Genomic DNA, 18,056 nt, shown 5'->3' on the forward strand with positions numbered 1-18,056 from the left:
TTCTGGAACTCAGTTCCCTCATCTGAAAATGAAGGTGATGAATGGAACGAAAAGATCCCTTTCTGGGAGGTGTATATCGTTAACTTTAGGAGGAGTAGAATAATTTCTGTCAGTTAATCATGTAAGTATATGCATAAATCACATGCACTGTGCAGAAGACCCCTCTAGAAGCTATGGAAACTTACACCCCAATGGCGGAGATAAAAGAGGCAGCCATAAAGAAACACAGGAAGATTGCCCATGGAAACATGACGGTGAATTTATAATTATAGGAATTGGTCCACTAGCTCCAGAAGAAGCATAAATTGGTAAACCTCTTTGGAGAACAATTTGAAAATATATAGTAAAGATAAAAATGTGCATCCCCTGACTAGCCGTCCTACTTTTTGATATATACCTAGAGAAACCCTCACACCTGCATACCAAGAAACATGGGCAACAAGATTCATTAAGTTAACAAGTAATCAAAATTTTTGTCAGTGGGGGAATGGATAACATGTGGTACATTCATACAATGGACATGGATACCTCAGTTAAAATGAAAGAACATGATCTATGTGTATCAACACAGATATGTTGCAAAAACATAATGCTAAGTGAAAAAAGCAAGCTGTAGAATGATGTGTATAATAAACTGTTTATGAAAATTTAGGACGCACTCAAAACAAATCTGATGTTTGGATTCACATATATGTAGAAAAGTTTTTCAGAATGGGGAGAAGGATATACGTCAAACACTGGAGAGCTTTTGCTTCTGTGGAGGAGTGTAGGGGAGAGAAGGAATGGACTTGGGATAGGAACAAAGGAGTTTTGAATTTTGTAAGGTTTTATCCCTGTAATTAAAAAAAAAAATCTGAAATTAGGAGTTTGGGATTAACATATACACACTGCTATATATAAAATAGATAAACAACAAGGACCTACTGTATAGTATAGGGAACTATGCTCAATATCTTATAATAACCTATAATGGAAAAGAATCTGAAAAAGAATATATATGAATAACTGAATCACTTTGCTGTACACCTGAAACTAACACTGTAAATCAACTATACTTTGATTAAAAAAAAATCTGAAAAGAAAAAGACAAAATATTAACATTTGTTAATTCTGGATGTTAGAGTCATGGGTTTGCTTTATTATTTTCTGTAATGTTCAGTATTTAAAATATGTTTTCCACATTGAAAACAAAATCTCTCTTTGAGGCTAACAGTGAGAGGAAAAGAAAGGACCAAAGAAAGGGTCAGTGTGGGACGATGTCATGGAGGGAGGGGATGTGAAGTGAATGTTGAAAGAGAAGGAGAGACTCTGCAGATGGGAGCCCTGCCTCTCTGCCCTGGGAAGCACCTCGTGGAGGGGCAGGCAGAAGCAGCTCAGGACAATACGACAGGCCTGCTCTGCCCTCTCCTCTGTGACCTGTGCGAGCGAGTTCACTCTGCTCCACTGAATCCCAGGGCTCTCTGCCAGGCTCCCCAATCCATGCCAGGCTGTGCCAGGTGTGTGGGTGATATTTACCAAGCAGACACCTCCATACCTGGATGGAAACAGACTGAGATTCTTCTGGGTCACTTTGAGTCTACTGGGCAGAAACATTTAGATGGGTTACTGATTCTAACTGAAATCTGATGAAATCAGATCGTGGTATTTGGGGAAAAAGAATTTTTCAATGAATCATCCAGTTGGCTCAGTGACTAAGAAAATGGGGTGGAAGAATGTAACTCAACTTTGTGACAAAGGAACAAACAGAGGAGATTAATGCCTTTCCAACATGCTTCGAAAGCTGGTCAAATAACCACTCTTGATTTTACAAGAAAGATGAGGCACATAGCTTTCCAGCTCTTAAAAAATTCATTGTTTCTTTGTTTTCTGGTTTATTCCGAGTCCCTATAGTGGGTTAGAGTACAGGGACTGGTTGGAAAAACAGAAAACTAGCTTTGTTTCTAGACTTCTCTGGACCTATCTCAGGGTGCTCTGGGCTCCCCTGAGCTTCCCCAGCCCCATCCCAAGGTTTATGCTGCTCATTCAAACCTAAACTAATAAGAGTAGCACCAGAATCCAGATTCAACCTGTCTTACCTGATCTTTAGTTTTTTTTAAACAATATAAAAGCACATAATTCTGTCCTGTTGCGAAACTAAGCCGTTGTCCTCTATCCTGTTCAAAACAACTTGGTTGGGCTTCCCTGGTGGCGCAGTGGTTGAGAATCTGCCTGCCAGTGCAGGGGACACAGGTTTGAGCCCTGGTCTGGGAAGATCCCACATGCCGTGGAGCAACTAGGCCCGTGAGCCACAACTACTGAGCCTGCGCGTCTGGAGCCTGTGCTCCGCAACGGGAGAGGCCGCGACAGTGAGAGGCCCGCGCACTGCGATGAAAAGTGGCCCCCGCTCGCCACAACTAGAGAAAGCCCGCGCACAGAAACGAAGACCCAACACAGCCCAAACTAAATAACTAAATTAAAAACAACAAAAAACAACTTGGTTTTCGTTTTTCAAACGCTTCCTAGATTCCTAAGGAAAAGGAGAGTGTAGGGCAAGGGAAAAGTGCACGAGGAGGAGGCCCCCTGAGCTCACCTCTGCCTTTTCCCTGGCCAACCCCTCCTAGAGCATCTCCTTCTTCGCCAAGTCAGCAGGCCTTTATTGCCTGGAGCCCCATGAAAGCCAGGATGGCTCCGGGAGACCCAGGTCCTGGGTTTTCCCTTCGCTTCCTGTAGCATCAGCAACAGCCTGGCTGCTTTCAAGTACAGAATCTTTATTCCTGGCCTTGACAAAGAGGTCCAGGGACCCCAGCTGTGTTCTGGGTGGCACAACGTTTGGGGCTTGCTGGGGAAGCAAAGGACATGACCAGAACAGATGTGGGTCAAGCTGGAGTTCACTGTAAACGCCCCCTTCCCTTCTGCAGCCCTGTGGTTCTGTGGACCCACTCCATGCAAGCCAATTCCCAAAGCCAAGTCCTGCTTTTCCCTCTCCACTAGGTCCCGGCACCCCTTAGCCTCTCTCTGGGCTGGTCAAGCCTCTAAGCTTTCCCACTCAGTGAACAGCGGGATTTCATGGTGAACTCTGGGAACAAAAGGAAAAATGGATTAAAGGGATCTTCCCCGACCCCCTCCACCATTCCCACTTCAGTTGCACAAAGTAGCTGAACCCTCTGCTGGGACCTGGCCCCTCTCAGAGTCTGAACCATCAGGAAGTTGGGGGCTGTGAGATCCCTCTCCTTTGGGGCCCAAGTGTTTCCAGGGTCTGGGGCCCAACCAGAAGAGGCCAGGATCCCGGACCAGTGTGAGGACAGACAAAGAAGATGCAAACAGCACGGTATTACCATGGTAATAGCCTGAGCCAGGCGGCCTCCTGAAGATGCTGGAGGGTGGGTTTTCTTTCTTTTCCTTTTCTTTTTTTTTTTCTTGCAAAAGGAGAATAGTTCCGCTTTCTATTTTACTACAACAATAGCATGGACCGGCTCCTTCAAGTGTTTAAAAAGCAGCCTGAGAAATCTCTATACCAAGCCCCTCAGTCTCTCCAGCCTGCCGTTTTATTGTCCCTCCCATCCCAGTGAACAAAGGGGCGGGAAGGCTGTAAGGCCCCCAGTTGTCGGCTGTTCTCAGCATCCTAATCCTTGAGAACCGGGGAGGGGAATGGCCTGTGGAGCCGGTAAATCGAATGTTGCCCTCACCTTTTATTCCCTCCCTCTGCTCCCGCACTCAGGAGCTCTTCAGGTAGTATAAAACCTCCTGGTTCCCATATCTCTTCCCTCTTGCGTCTCCCTTGTAAAGCAATTATACTCCAATAAAGATGTTAAAAAAAAAAAAAAAAAAAACCTCCTGGTTAGCAGGCTGGTAGGAATCTTGGGTCTTGCTAAGGGGATGAAAGGCACCCAGCGATCATTCCCACACTCACTAACAGCCCTGCTCCCCACCCAAAAAACCAGGGTAGCCCGTTTGGATTCTTCTTTACTGCCACTTCAGGTTAGCTCCATTACAAAGACGGAATGCTGAGCCACAGTGGCTGGGTTAGCAGTTTCCTGTTTAGTTGGTACCACAGGAGCTGCCCTCCCTCTTCCAGCCCTTCCCCTCTCTGTCTCTATGCCCCTCAGACATGGCTTGCATACCCCTTCCCGGAGCTGTAGGTACCAACCTCCATGCCACCTCAGGACTATAGTGCCAGAGCAACCCCTCACACAAGAAAAGCTTCTTGGCCTTGATGTCTGGTACCTTTCCAAGGTTATCAGCCAGGGATCAAAGGTTTCTTTGCTTTAAACCTGGGGAATGGTGCAGGTGTTTTTTAGCTCAGTCATCTGGTAAGACTGGGGGCAAAAATAAGCTTTTATGTTCTGGTTTGTGGAGATCTCAAGGGTAGAACTCTACTGAGCTAAGTGAATGATAAGTACACCATCTCCTTGGAGAATCAGATAAAGGTGAAGTGGGAAGGCCTTTAGAGATCACCCAGGCCGATGACTGCAATCCAAGTAAGAAAAACATTTTGCACTGCAACCTCTGTACATAAATTCATCAAGCATGTACACACACATACCATCACACAAGAAATATTTCATGAAATAGAATATGTGTATGTTATTTTCCATTCTCTATTTCTTTTTTTTTTTAATGCTGGTTATGATTCCTTAATTTTGTTTCACGACCCACCAATGGGTTGCAAAACAGTTTGCAAAGCACTGAATCAAGGACAACATTGTCTTTTTCAAGCCGACACAACTAGGATGCTAGAGATTTTCTCAGGAACCTACCAGAGCTGGAATGGAAATCCAAGGTGGTCTCTCTAATACAGGAGGGATCCCCATTTTTCTGAGGATCAGAGCTCCTTTTTGTTTCCCCAAAGTCTTGGGAGCACATAGCCGGAGGGGAGGGAATGCCCAGAGGTTTGCATTAAGTGGCATTGCTGACAGGGGCAGAGAGTTCTGCCACCTCCAAAAACCTCAGAGAGGAAGGTGTAGTTTCAAAAGCAAATAGGTGAGGCTCTGAAATCTCCCAGACATTTTTATTTACTGGTTGGGATTCTTGCATCATCAGACACTTTCCTGAATGTTTCTCTTTCCTGGACACCCAGCTCCAGGTCAGCCTCCTTTAGTAATCCACTTTCTCCCATTTTCCAACGATGTCTAATAGTCTTTCTTTGTAGTTTTTCAATTCATTGTAGTTCCAGTTTCTAAATACTTTCCCTAAACAATTTCCTCCTTCCTGTCAAAATCATGATCTTAGCAATGAGAGTCAGAGAGGCAATTGTATGTATCTTGTTCCCACCAATATTATCCAAAAGTTATCCAAATAAGACCATGCTTTCAAATGTTATCTACCAAAATGCCGAGTGATCAAGATACAGGCACCATATCAAGGCCCTCCTACAAGCCATCTGGGCAGAACTGGCCCTTTTCCTCATGAAATTATCTTGTAATCTTCCATAGAACTTCTTGAAATCTTCATCTAAAATTGCTATTTACTAGACTTCTAATCTTTTAAGGAACGCTCTAAAAATGGAGAGCCAAAGGGCACACTGTGCACTGGGTAAACACCAGTCCAGCTTTCTGATTGCTTATTACTTATACACCCTTAGAGAGTCTGTAACAAAGGGGCCTGCTGTTTGCTTTGCTTAATCTGGTCTTAAAATCTCTGCTTCTTTGTCAGAAAACAATATTTGCAATTGTAAAAAAAATATTTACCAAGGAACTTAGATAGCATAAGTCAAAGGCTAAGAGTCAAAGGTCAGTAGTTCTTACTCCAAATTTCCCTGGACCCGAGTCCCTGCTGTGGAGCTCAGCTGCACCAAACAAACACGCTGCTTTCTGGGTCCATTAAGAAGTGGATGTTTTAGAAGGAGAGGAAAAGGAAGGCTGCAGCCTGTTCCTCAGTCAGAAGCATGAACCGTCTAGCCTGCCCCACAAAAGCCCTGCTAGATCTTTACAATGCAATGTGTCTCCGTGGGGATATTGTAAGGACTTACCCTGTTTCACAGACTTGGGAAAAATACTCAGCTTACAAAATCCTAAAGGGCAGATATTCCTCCCATGGACAAAAATGACAATATGCTCCTCTGTGGTTCCGGCTAGATGGGCACCTACGCATCTCCTAGGGTAGGGCCTCCTGCCTGACAGCGGGGGACAGACGTGTATCCTGAGCGCTTCTGTGGGGACCCTTCTTAATCTACAAAGCTGTCTGGGACATCTGACCCTGTGCACTAAGTTCAATGGGGTTTGAATTTACCCCCTCCTGTTCACTGTTTTCTGCAGACCTGCCATTGGATGCCTTTTCTAACCACCCGAGGACCCAGCATCTGAGAATGCTGCCCCTCAATCCACTTTTCCCCGTTTGTTGAATTAGTTCTAGGTTGTGGCCTTGGGGGCCTCTACCACGAACCGGAACTCAGGCCCGTGTCACAAAGTGCAGGTCTGCAAGGCCTGGTCCCCAGTCGGGACTTGAGCACAGTGGGAGGAAATGGAGTAACCAGAAGGGGGCCGAGGAAGTAGCGCTCATGAAGCCATGACGTTCTTCCACCCGCTAAGTGAGAAGGCTCTGAGGCAGGGCTGGGCCCTCCACGCTGGTGTCAGAGACCTACCTCCTGGTCCCTCACCCCACGGAATCTGTGAAGAGGACTGGGCTGGTTGCAGTTCCTAGCCTACTCGATTTGTCCCTCATTCTTGTGTTGTCTGTTAGGAGATTCTGTAGTTCTCCGTAACCTCTGTCAAATTCTTGCCACAATGGCCAGTCTCTCTTATCTTATCAGGATAAACATCACTGGTCAATTCATCTTGGCCTTTGATTCCGTCCCGAAGGAGCTTCTATCAGGAGCACAGTAATTATCACCCGCAATGGGCAGCACTGAGCATAACCAGCCTAAAGAAATGGCTTAATCCGAGAATCTTACCTTGAAGAACCAGGCCTTCCTTCTCGATGGTGTAGACGAATGTGGTGAAGGTCGCCAGAGGGGACTTGGCAATGAGAATCTGCACAGAAAGCATATTTGCTCAGGATTAGTCAAAGGAAATAGAGATGAGCCTCTATTCATTCCTATTCCCACTTTGAAACAAAGTGGGAACATGTGACTATAAACTGTGAGGTTTGTTCATTGTGAAATTATTTCAGAAACAAATGGGTATTATTCCTTCAGTCAGCTGATCACCTTGGAAGGCTGTACATCAATTCTAACTATTCTACCACCGAATGCCATATTCTTGAACCAGTTCTAGACATAAGTTTCATTATGATATCGCATGCCTAAATAGCCACCTTTCTGCCCAAAGATAAATTGAGCCTGATTGTCTAATTTCATTCATAAATTGAGCTATTTTACTAAAAGAATAAAATAAAATCTACCCCTAAAAGATAAAGATTTAACATCACTGCAAATATTCAAAATAACTTGGTGAAGGCAGAGCCATGATAGGTTGCTTTGTTGGCCCCAAACCTTCACCAAGTCTGTGTTCACACCCTTAGCCACGTGACTACATTCCCTTTTACATGAGGCGTAGAGTATTTCCCATGGCCCTGGACTGTGGGTTCGGCCACAGGGCTTGCTTTGAATAACAGATTGTGCCAATTCTTAGCCTAGGCCTCAAGAAGCCTCACATAACTCCACTTGTTCTTTTATGCTTCTGCTACTGCCAGAGAGAAATATGTTCAAGATAATCTGTTATCTCATAAGGAGAATGAGAGACACCTGACCCAGAGCTGGCCAGCCAGGCCCAGTCTAAACAGCCGACACCCAGGAGACCCACATACACATTGGTTAAATGCTTATGACTGTATGCATGACTCTGTGATTTTGATGATGTTGTCATGAAGTATTATTGGGGTGAGAGTTTACTGCTGTATCAGCCAACATAAAATATCAAAAATATTTTGAGCAATGGCATTCTCCTAAGAACACCCACTTTAAAGGGGATGGTCATTTGGTTGTTAAAAAAATTACTATCATTAACACCCATTATCACACTTCATATGATTCCACAGAACCTCTAAGAACTGGCAGATTACTGTATTATAACATTTCTCCTGAAGGAAGATGAATATCCACTTTCCGTTTTACAAATTAACATCATAAAAAAATACTGATAGGTTGGCACAGAGCCACTTAGGTAATCAGGGCGGCAAGGGAGAAGGAAGAAATAATTTCAAATAACCAAAAGGCTCACATGTACTATCTCAATCTATCTCAATTCAACAAACATTTACTGACTGTCAACTATGAGAAATGGTTGAAAAGAATGGTAGAAAGACCACACGTTGAAGTCATGGAGTTTGAATCTATGTTCTCCCACTAATCAACTCAGGGCCTGTGGCAGCGCTTGTGATCTCCCCCAGTCGCCACCCTTTTCTGGTTAGTTAACCACTCTCCAGGTTTCAACATTTTTCTGCCTCTTTTGCAACTAGATGTGGCTATGTGGCTAAGTTTTGACTAACAGAATGTGAGTACAGTGACAGGTAGAACTTCTGGATTATAAGAAAATTATGGGCTCTTCACTTTCCCTTTCCCTCTTCCCAAGGGTAGGAACCAGCTTCAGCCACATCCTGGGGGATGATGAAGCAATATGGGAGAAGGAAGCTGGGTGACCTGATGAATCAGCAAAGCATACCACCTGGGGTCACCTGTCCAGCTCAGTACAGAGCCACTTGTCTGAACCACCGTATTTCGGATGTCTGTTACTATGGTGTAGCCTGAATTCTACCCAGTACTGAGGCTCTGGACAACCTCACCTTTTTGAGTCTCAGTTTCCTTATAGGTAAAATGGGGATAACAATCTCACCTAAATGAGATTATTTTGAGGATTAAATTAAGTATATAAAATGCTTGTGTCAAACTAAGAAACTTAGTTTGAACGTTTCCAACCAACTCACCACATGTTTCCCAAGTACCACTTAACTTTTACTCACCAAAAACCAATATACTTTGCTTTTACTAGAAGAATTCAACTCAAGGTGAATCTCAACTTTTATAACTGCTCTAAAGTTACCTAAGTAAACTTGCTCATCATTCTCAGAACCAATGAGTAGATGGTATAGGTGGGCATTTACATCTTCACATCAAAAACATCTCACCTGAAAATTAAGGTGAAACTTTTCTCAGAGATAGTTTAGGGATGGTTCAATGTGAGTTTATGGACGCCCCTTGGTAGGGGAATGGCATGGTGGAAGAGAGGACAGTGTTTCTCAAGCTTTAATGTTGGTTTGAATCACCTGCAGGTCCTGTTGACATGCAGATTCTGATTCAGTAGGTTTTGAGCGTGGCTTGAGAGTCTGTCTTTCTAGCAAGATCCTAGGAGATGATGATGCTGTGGTCCATAGACCACATTTTGAATAGCCAGGTTCAGGAAATTAGCCTGACTCTAGAGTCAAAGATGGAGAAGAAAGAGACAGGAATCCTGGAGTTAGTTAGGAAGCTACTGTAATAATTCAGGCACGAGATGACAAGAACCTAAACCACAGGTGTCTCAGGAAGAATGGGAAAAAAGGAAATGGAGAATAGAAATATAAATCCTTTAGCTCAAAGAGCAATAGAAATAAACATATCCCAAGCCTCAGATCTTTACTGCCTGCATGAAAAAATTGGACATGAAACCAAAAGGGTATAAATAAATAGTATTCAATAAAGCATCATACTATAGTTTTGAAAATTTATTTTATAGACCACAGAATCTGAGACTCAGACAAAAGCATGTGATATTCCAATGCAACCACTAAATGACATCTGGGCCTAAGCCTTTCAGCTCAGTGGTGCTACCTCCATCATCTGACAGCTTCCTCCCCCAGGGAGCTCATGCCCACTCTGTGAACATGCCCAGAGCCCCAGCCAGGAGGACCTCACACGAAGGGACCTCACACCTGGAAGTACCTCCCTTCCAGGAAGTCAAGGGGTTTGGACAGGTCATTGATTAATGCCCTGTCCCTCCCAAGCAGGGTTTAAAATGGGTCATCCAAAGGATGATTGCATGCAGTTAGAAAGAGGAAGTGATCAGTTACGTCAGATGAATCCCACTTCCTTTTTTGGCAAAGAACTTCCAGATTGATAGATCAGAGGGCTACCACCGGCATGAACTACTTGATTTTCAGCAAAAAATGTAACAAATTCTCAGTAGCCTCCTAGATAAAGTAAAAACAAGTTGGGCTGGATGCTAACACCATTAAGTGGATTTGAAAGCGACCAAAAGATCAATAGCAATCTGGTGAGGGGTAACAACCTCTAGTAGGATGTACTTGATCCTATCCTTAGTCCTATCATATTAAACATTTTTACTGACCTGAATCAGGACACTGATGTATTCAACTGTTATATTCAATCTATACAACACATCTGGGATCCAGCAGGGAAGAGAACTGGCAAAAATTGCCACCTGAATAGAGCTTACATTCTAAAGGAGGCAAAAGATAATATACGAAATGAATAAGTAGTGAAATATATGGCATATTAGATGATTATATGTGCTATGGAGGAAAAATAACAGAGAAAGAGTATAGGAAGTGTACTGGATCAAAAGAGGGGTCAATTTAAAATAGGGTAGTAAGAGAAGACCTCATTGAAAACGTGACATTTGGACTTGTGACTAAACCAATTGATGGGATGCTGAATATGGTAACAGAAGACAAAAAACTTTAGGAGAAGAGTTACTATATTAGATTAGACAATCATTATATGAAAACAAATCTGAATTTGGTTACAGTGTTGGGACAAATCCTACAAATCTTTTAGGACACAATTTTATTGAAATACATGTAAGGCCTTGGCCTTAAGAATAGAGGACCAACTATTGGTTACAGAATGGGAAAATGAGATTTAACATTCAGAAAATGAATTAGGTGTTGGTTTACTACAGTTCAATACCAGTTGGCTGTGAGATGTGGTTTGCAAAAATCTAGTGTGATCCCAGGTTATATCAATGGAGACATAGTATCTAGAACAAGGGAAGTATCTAGAACAAGGTTCTGCTCTTCTCATTCAGCAAACCATGCTGGGTGCAATGTGTTTGGATTGGAGCCCAAATTCCCACAGGGAAGTGACAAACAAGAGGACAACTAGGGGAGAACCATCAAGATGGTCAGACTCCCAGAGCAACCCATGACCACAAACACTTCAATGCAAACATGCTGGTAAGAGGCCTGGGGTGAAGATGCATATTGCTTTTTTTTTTTTGGCGGTACGCAGGCCTCTCACCGTTGAGGCCTCTCCCGTTGCAGAGCACAGGCTCCAGACGCGCAGGCTCAGCGGCCATGGCTCACGGGCCCAGCCGCTCCGCGGCATGTGGGATCTTCCCGGACAGGGGCACGAACCCGTGTCCCCTGCATCGGCAGGCGGACTCTCAACCACTGCGCCACCAGGGAAGCCCCGCATATTGCTTTTAATATGAGTTTTCTGACCTGGAGATTCTATAGTGTAACATAGTATAGAGGGGAAGTGTAAATTAGCTTTTTAGCCCAAGAGATTTCAGAAAAAAAAAGTGATGCTTGCCACCTATCTTTGGGAATACATATTGACCCTTCCCTTTTTTAGACTTGAATGAGTACCCCATGCCCTTGTGCCTTTCAAACAGTAAATTACCCTCTTATGAAGCAAACAACCCTCCCTAGCAGATACCTTAGGCTATTCTGTTTTAGATGCTGTCAACCTATAAAGCTGGGGTGTTCTAATCACTGCCTGACTTGTGCTGCTGTCAGATGTCCTTCTGTCTTCTTCAATACATAAGCCCTGCAGGGAGGGCCTGGCTGCTTAATAAAATCCCGGAGCCTTAGTGAAAAATTTTTTATCATACTCAGCCACGTGTGCAGTGTGTGTAGCTAGCTTTGGAACCCCCTGAGGGTTCACGGAAATATGTAGTTGGGTAAGAATGAGTACAGACCCATGCGGCTCCGAAAACCCTGGCACTCCACAAGGCAGGCGTGTGGTATTGTGAGCCATAATCGCACTTCCTGCAAATAGCCAGACTGTTTTTTCTTGAATGTTTCCTTCATATCAGACAAGCTCGACTGTAGCTACATCCTATTGGATACACTTTCTCCTCTCTTCACCTATCCTTGCAAGGAACGTGTTCATCAATATTTTTAAATTATTCGAGGAATATTTAAGGTATACCTAATAGGTACTAAGTGTTGGGCCCCAAATCCCACTACTGTCTGCAAGTAATTTCCATTATTTGTACCATCCACCCATCTACGCATGTACCTGTTCAACCCATAAACATTTACTGGGCAATCTCCCTTGTGCTAGGCACTGTTCTAGGTGCAGGGGACATAGCAGGGGGCAAGACAGATGCGGTCCTTGCTCTCATGGAGCTGACGTTCTGGTGGCAGAAGATAATACAAGGAAGCCTTTAGGCCTTTGGGCTTTTTTTCACTTTGACCTTCGACTGTGAGCCCTTCATTCTTGGGCACTCATTCACTCATTCAGTCCATCCATCCATCAGCAAACATTTACTGAGTACCTACTATGGGTCAAGAGGATTCAATTTGCGCTGTGTGAATTTGCACTTTTTAAAAGACTGGCATCTGAGACACGCAGATATAGAGAACAAACTAGTGGTTACCACGGGGCGGGGGGCTCAGAGGGGTGGGGGGAGGGGAGGTATAAACTACTGGGTGTAAGATAGGCTCAAGGATGTACTGTACAATAGGAAAATATAGCCAATATGTGGTGGGAAATAGAGCCAATATTTTATAATAACTGTAAATGGATAGTAATCTTTAAAAGTTGTACAAAAAATACACAAAAATTTAAAAAAAGAAAAAGAAAACACACACACAATCATAGCGTAGACCATTAATTAAACTTCCACCATTAAGACGAACAACAACAACAAAAAAGACTGTCATCTGTTTCTACCTCAATTTATTTCCTAGATGTATGTTCTGAATTCTTGATGGGATTGCACAGATCAGGGGCATTTCCTCTGATTCCATACCCTTCCATCCCATAGGGCCCAGTGCAGTGCTTTTTTGCATGTGTGGGCTCCTAAAATGACTGATGGGCATTTTGTTCACTGTTCCTCACTTTATCCCCATGCTGTATGTGTGAAGGTTTCTCCCAGTGTACAAGCGAAAATCCAGAGGCCTAGGTACTCTAAATAAAACAAGGGAGGAGGGGCTTCCCTGGTGGTGCAGTGGTTGAGAGTCCGCCTGCCGATGCAGGGAACACGGGTTCGTGCCCCTGTCCGGGAAGATCCCACATACCGTGGAGCGGCTGGGCCCGTGAGCCATGGCCGCTGAGCCTGCACGTCCCGAGCCTGTGCTCCGCAATGGGAGAGGCCACAACAGTGAGAGGCCCGCATATCGCAAAAAAAAAAAAAAAAAAAACAACAAGGGGGGAGAAGATGGCTCTTGGAGCTCACTGGCCTCCCCTTACAGACCCTCTTCCCCTTCTTTACATCCCTCCACTCAGGTACCTATTTTGCTCTGAGCAAATAAGCTGTCAGCTGATTCTCTTCAGCTCTAAAGCATAGCTGGTTTAAACCTTCCAGTGTTCCCCTTTCTGGTGTTTGCATTTTAATATGAGACTCTCAGAAAAGAGGAATTGATCTAAAATGGTGGAAAGTCCTACAGGATTGGGGTGGGGGGGGCCTTCCAAGGTTCCCACAGTAATGATGATGATGGAAATGACAACCAACAGACGTTATTCCTCAGAACAACCCTTTGAGGTAGGCAGCTCATAAGTGCCGAAGACAGGATTCTAGCCCAAGCCACTAGTTCTATAGTCTGTACTTTTAACCAGCACGATGGTAGCCCCCGATTTGTCAAGCACAGATCAATCCACTTCCATGGGATAAGACATCAAAGAGGCGGAATACATAACACCAAATAAGGGCATTCCTTCTGCAGCGTGGATATGGCACGATTCAAGCCAAAGAAGGGAACCGGACAGGGCATCCATGCAGGTTGATTCAGCTGTTCACAAGCTTCCTCTGCCCTTCATGTCTGAATGTCCAAATCCTACCTACTCTTTGAACCCCATAAAAATGCTACCTCTTCCAGAAAGCGTTTGCCAATTTCTCCAGCCTGGGGTAATGGCTCTTGAACCCACCACACTATCTGTACCTCCCTAATAGCACTTACTGTTCTCTCCACCATTTTTTTTTTTTTTTTTTTTTGCGGTACATGGGCCTCTCACTGCTGTGGCCTCTTCCGTTGCGGAGCACAGGCTCCGGATGCGCAGGCCCAGCGGCCATGGCTCACGGGCCCAGCCGCTCTGCGGCATGTGGGATCTTCCCGGACCGGGGCACGAACCCATGTCCCCTGCATCGGCAGGCGGACTCTCCACCACTGCGCCACCAGGGAAGCCCTCTCCACCATTTTATAGTTAATGTTACTTGAATTTACTACCATGTTTTTGAAGGCAGAGACCATCATCATCATTGCTGCTCCTCCTGGTGCTACCAGCCTCCAGTGTGGTGCTGTATGCATAACAGAAGTTCAGTTATGAAATACAAAAAAAAATAATGGTGACCCTCAGAAGCTCTGACTCATACCCATTTTGAGGACTTAACTGGCACCCCATTCCCAAAGTTGGGGGACTTAGACGATGCCACAGAAAAGAGCAGGCTGCCCAGTCAATCACTGCCAAGATTCTCAGCTTGGGCAGGACCAAAGTCAAGTCTTTGGTTTCAGCTTGCTATAGCATCACATGTTTTTCCTGGCGTGATCCCACTTCCAAGAGGCTCAGAAAGTGGAAAGGGAGCCACAGAACAGAAAGTGCTGGGCTTAGGAACCTCAGGCCTCCTCCAGGATGGCGACACCTTCTAGGGATAGTGCCTGTGCCTTTTTAAAGTATAGGTGCGACCCTCCTCTGGAGCAACCCAGCCTAGCCCGTCACCTCCACGGGTGGCCAGGAAGGCCAGTGTGGAGAAGACAGCACAAAGATGTCAGGAACCTTGGCTACAGGCTATCCTGGAGGCTGTTTTTATAGAGTTCTGGTCCTGGCAGGGTATATGAGTTTCTGCAAAAGAGTCCTGACTTGAGGAAAAAGTGAATTTTGCCTTTGTGGCCCAGGGAAGCAGACATGAATAGGCAGCCGTGCGCTGAGGGTAAGCTGGCACTGGTTCTTCCACTTTCTCTTCTCCATATCCTGTGCCAGGCAGGCTTCCTTTAACACTGCTAATGAATCCTTCCTCTCTTTTATTTCCTTCCCCTTCCCACCCATTACCCCAAATCTCATATTGGTTGGGGGCAAAGGGCAGAGTAAAATGAGCTGGCAGAAGGAAAGTGTAAGCAGAGTTTCTTCCTGTAGGGGCAGGTGGTAGGCCTGGTGTTCTTTCTGTCCCTTTCTTTCTATTTACAAAACGCAGGGCCTAAAGACAATGTAATGTGTTTAGCCAAGAAAACTGGAGTGAGAAGCAGTTGAGTTGCCTAGCTCAGAAATAGGACTTTGCATCCATCCACAGTTTCCTAGCTTGCTAATTTTTTAACCCTATCTCAGTCTCCCCCATGATCAGCAAGATTATGTGGCAGTGGATGGACTCACCAGTGACGCTCTTGTTGAACATGTCTAATACTTTCATCCGTATGCAAGGGTCCTGCTGAGAAGCAAAGGGAGCAAACCCACTGACTCTAAAATGTCCTTCAACAGGGATCCTATTATCTCATTTCAACTGGATGCCTGGGCTAATAAAACCCATTGCTAAGCTAACCAAACCTTTCCTCTAGCTGTGCCAAAAGTCTGCGACACAAATCCTTCATGCCAGGGATTTTCCTCCTTGTCCAAGACTTAGAAAAAGGTTGTTTTCTCAGCTGCTTTGAAGCCCAGGAAGAGAGCCAGGGAGGCAAACAAGCCAGCCAGTCTTGCATCAGATAATTCAACAGGCTTTTGATAACCTCAAGTCTTCTGTCCCTTCTCCAGGTTGAGCTGAACTCTCCAAGCCAAGGGACAGAAAGGCCGGAAATGCTCCAGACAGGAAGATCTCTGTGGCTGGAAGGAGGCCACAGGATCAGGGGGGCTTGAAGTGTACTCAGTGATCCTCAAAGGAATTCCCTAGTCATTGTGTTAAGAAAGCTGTAGGGAAAGGTGGCAGAGGTCCAGGTCTCAGTCCATATCTGGACTGTATACTGATTAGAATCGGCTCCATCACTTGGAAGATCACTCTCCACGGAACACTGAAGCCTCAGTACCAACAGCTTTGCAAGATTATGAGGGGAGAGTAGAGAATGAGTTTAACGGTGTCTAGACTGCTTTCTCAAAATAGGGGAGCAAGATCTGTAGAAGTAATACAGTGCTGGAAAATGACAGGGTGGAAAAATGAACTGTGTTTGAGCAGGCATGAACTTATTAATTTACCTACATGTGGCCTATTTCATAAATTTTCCTACAGAAACTGGGGGCAGAAATCTGAAGTTGATTTGAATCCCTTACGAAATATAATTCTAGACCCTGGGAAGATTCTCCTAGAAAGTTTGGCCCTGAGGCTACAAGATCTTATCCCCCCGCAGAGTATCATTATGCTCTTTCATAACATCTCTCGGGGTGAAGTGATTGTTTAAAAATGTTTATATGATACATTAGGTTCCCAAAGTTTATAAACGAAAAGAGCTTGTTCCTTAAAGAAAACAGTAATTTCTTCAGATCAATAGGCTATTCACTTATAAATTATGGGATGGCAATAGTTCAGGGTCAGAGTGGTATTTTGAGTTTATAATTTTCCCATCATTTATTATGAAAAATTTCAAACATGCAGCAAAATTAAAAGAATTTTATAGTGAATAGCCATAAACCTATCAAGTAGATTCTACCACTAACATTTTATTATACTTGTTTCTATCACTTATCTATTCATCCACCAACCCATCTTATTTGTTTGTTGTTGTTGCATTTTAAAGTAAATTGCAAACATCAGTACACTTTCCCCTAGATACTTTAGCATTCATATGATTAACTATAAGCTTAATATTTGTTCATATATCTTAAAAACCACGTTAGGGTTTTTTTTTTTTCCAGTGAACTTTACTTTTTTTTTTTTTTTTGCGGTACGCGGGCCTCTGACTGCTGGGGCCCCTCCTGTCGCGGAGCACAGGCTCCGGATGCGCAGGCCCAGCGGCCACGGCCCACGGGCCCAGCCGCTCCGCGGCTCGCGGGATCCTCCCAGACAGGGGCACGAACCCGTGTCCCCCGAATCGGCAGGCGGACCCCCAACCACTGCGCCACCAGGGAAGCCCCTCCAGTGAACTTTATATGTAGTTTGAAAGAGTTAGTGATTTTTCCCCAATTATACTAAAATCAGAGAGAATTTAGCGACTACACCTATATGGTAGTATGCAAATTTATACAGTCAAAAAATATGGCTCATTAGTTCTTTCTATATTAAATATCAGCTTTATTGAGGTGAATTTACATACAATAAAATTCTTAAGATAGGTATTTAAGTTATATATTTCCCTCCAAGCAGCGCTTTAGTTGCATCTAATACGTTTTGGTATGTTGTATTTTTGTTTTCATTTTCTCAAAGTATTTTCTAATTTCCCTTGTTATTTATTCTTTGACTTGTTGCTTATTTGGGAGTGACTTGTGTATGTTTGTACACATTTGAGAATCCCCCAAATTTCCCTTTGTTATTGACTATTAATTCTATTTCAGTGTGATTAGTGTGCATGGTTTTGTCCTTTTCAATTAACTGAGGCTTGTCTGGTGGCCTAATATATGGTTTATCCATGAGAATGTTCCACAAACACTTGAGAAGAATGTATATCTGCTATTGCTTGGTAAAGTGTTCTATAGATGCCTATTAGGTCTAGTTGGTTTATGGTATTGGTCAGGTCTTCTATTTCCTTGTTGATCTTCTGCATAGTCCTTCTATCCATTATTGAAAGTGGATATTGAAGTCTCCAACTATTGTTGTTGAATTGTCGATTTCTCCCTTCAATTCTGTCAGTTTTTGCTTCATATATTCTGGGGCTCAGTTAGGTGCATATATGGTTAACATTGTTATGTCTTCCCAATGGATTCGCCCTTTTATCATTATAAAATGTCCTTTTTTGTTTCCAATAATAATTTTTGTCTTAAAGTCTATTTTGTCTGATATTAGTATAGCCACTCCAGCCCTTTTTTGGTTACTATTTGTAATTGGTTCCTAGACCCAATTCCAAGG

The 18,056-nt window shown here is 44.0% G+C and overlaps 1 protein-coding gene across 3 annotated transcripts in view; it reads right to left on the reverse strand.

Annotated features, from left to right (window-relative positions):
* RAD51B (RAD51 paralog B) overlaps positions 1-18,056 on the reverse strand; it is a 692,465-nt gene that overhangs the window by 81,313 nt on the left and 593,096 nt on the right. For all 3 annotated transcript variants that reach the window (XM_067732518.1, XM_067732498.1, XM_067732489.1), the window contains exon 10: positions 6,869-6,947. In XM_067732518.1, the coding sequence (XP_067588619.1) occupies positions 6,869-6,947 (79 nt within the window). The remainder of the gene's footprint in view (positions 1-6,868; positions 6,948-18,056) is intronic.

The sequence above is a fragment of the Pseudorca crassidens genome, chromosome 1 (genome assembly GCF_039906515.1).
Source record: "Pseudorca crassidens isolate mPseCra1 chromosome 1, mPseCra1.hap1, whole genome shotgun sequence".
Taxonomy (NCBI): Eukaryota; Metazoa; Chordata; class Mammalia; order Artiodactyla; family Delphinidae; genus Pseudorca; species Pseudorca crassidens.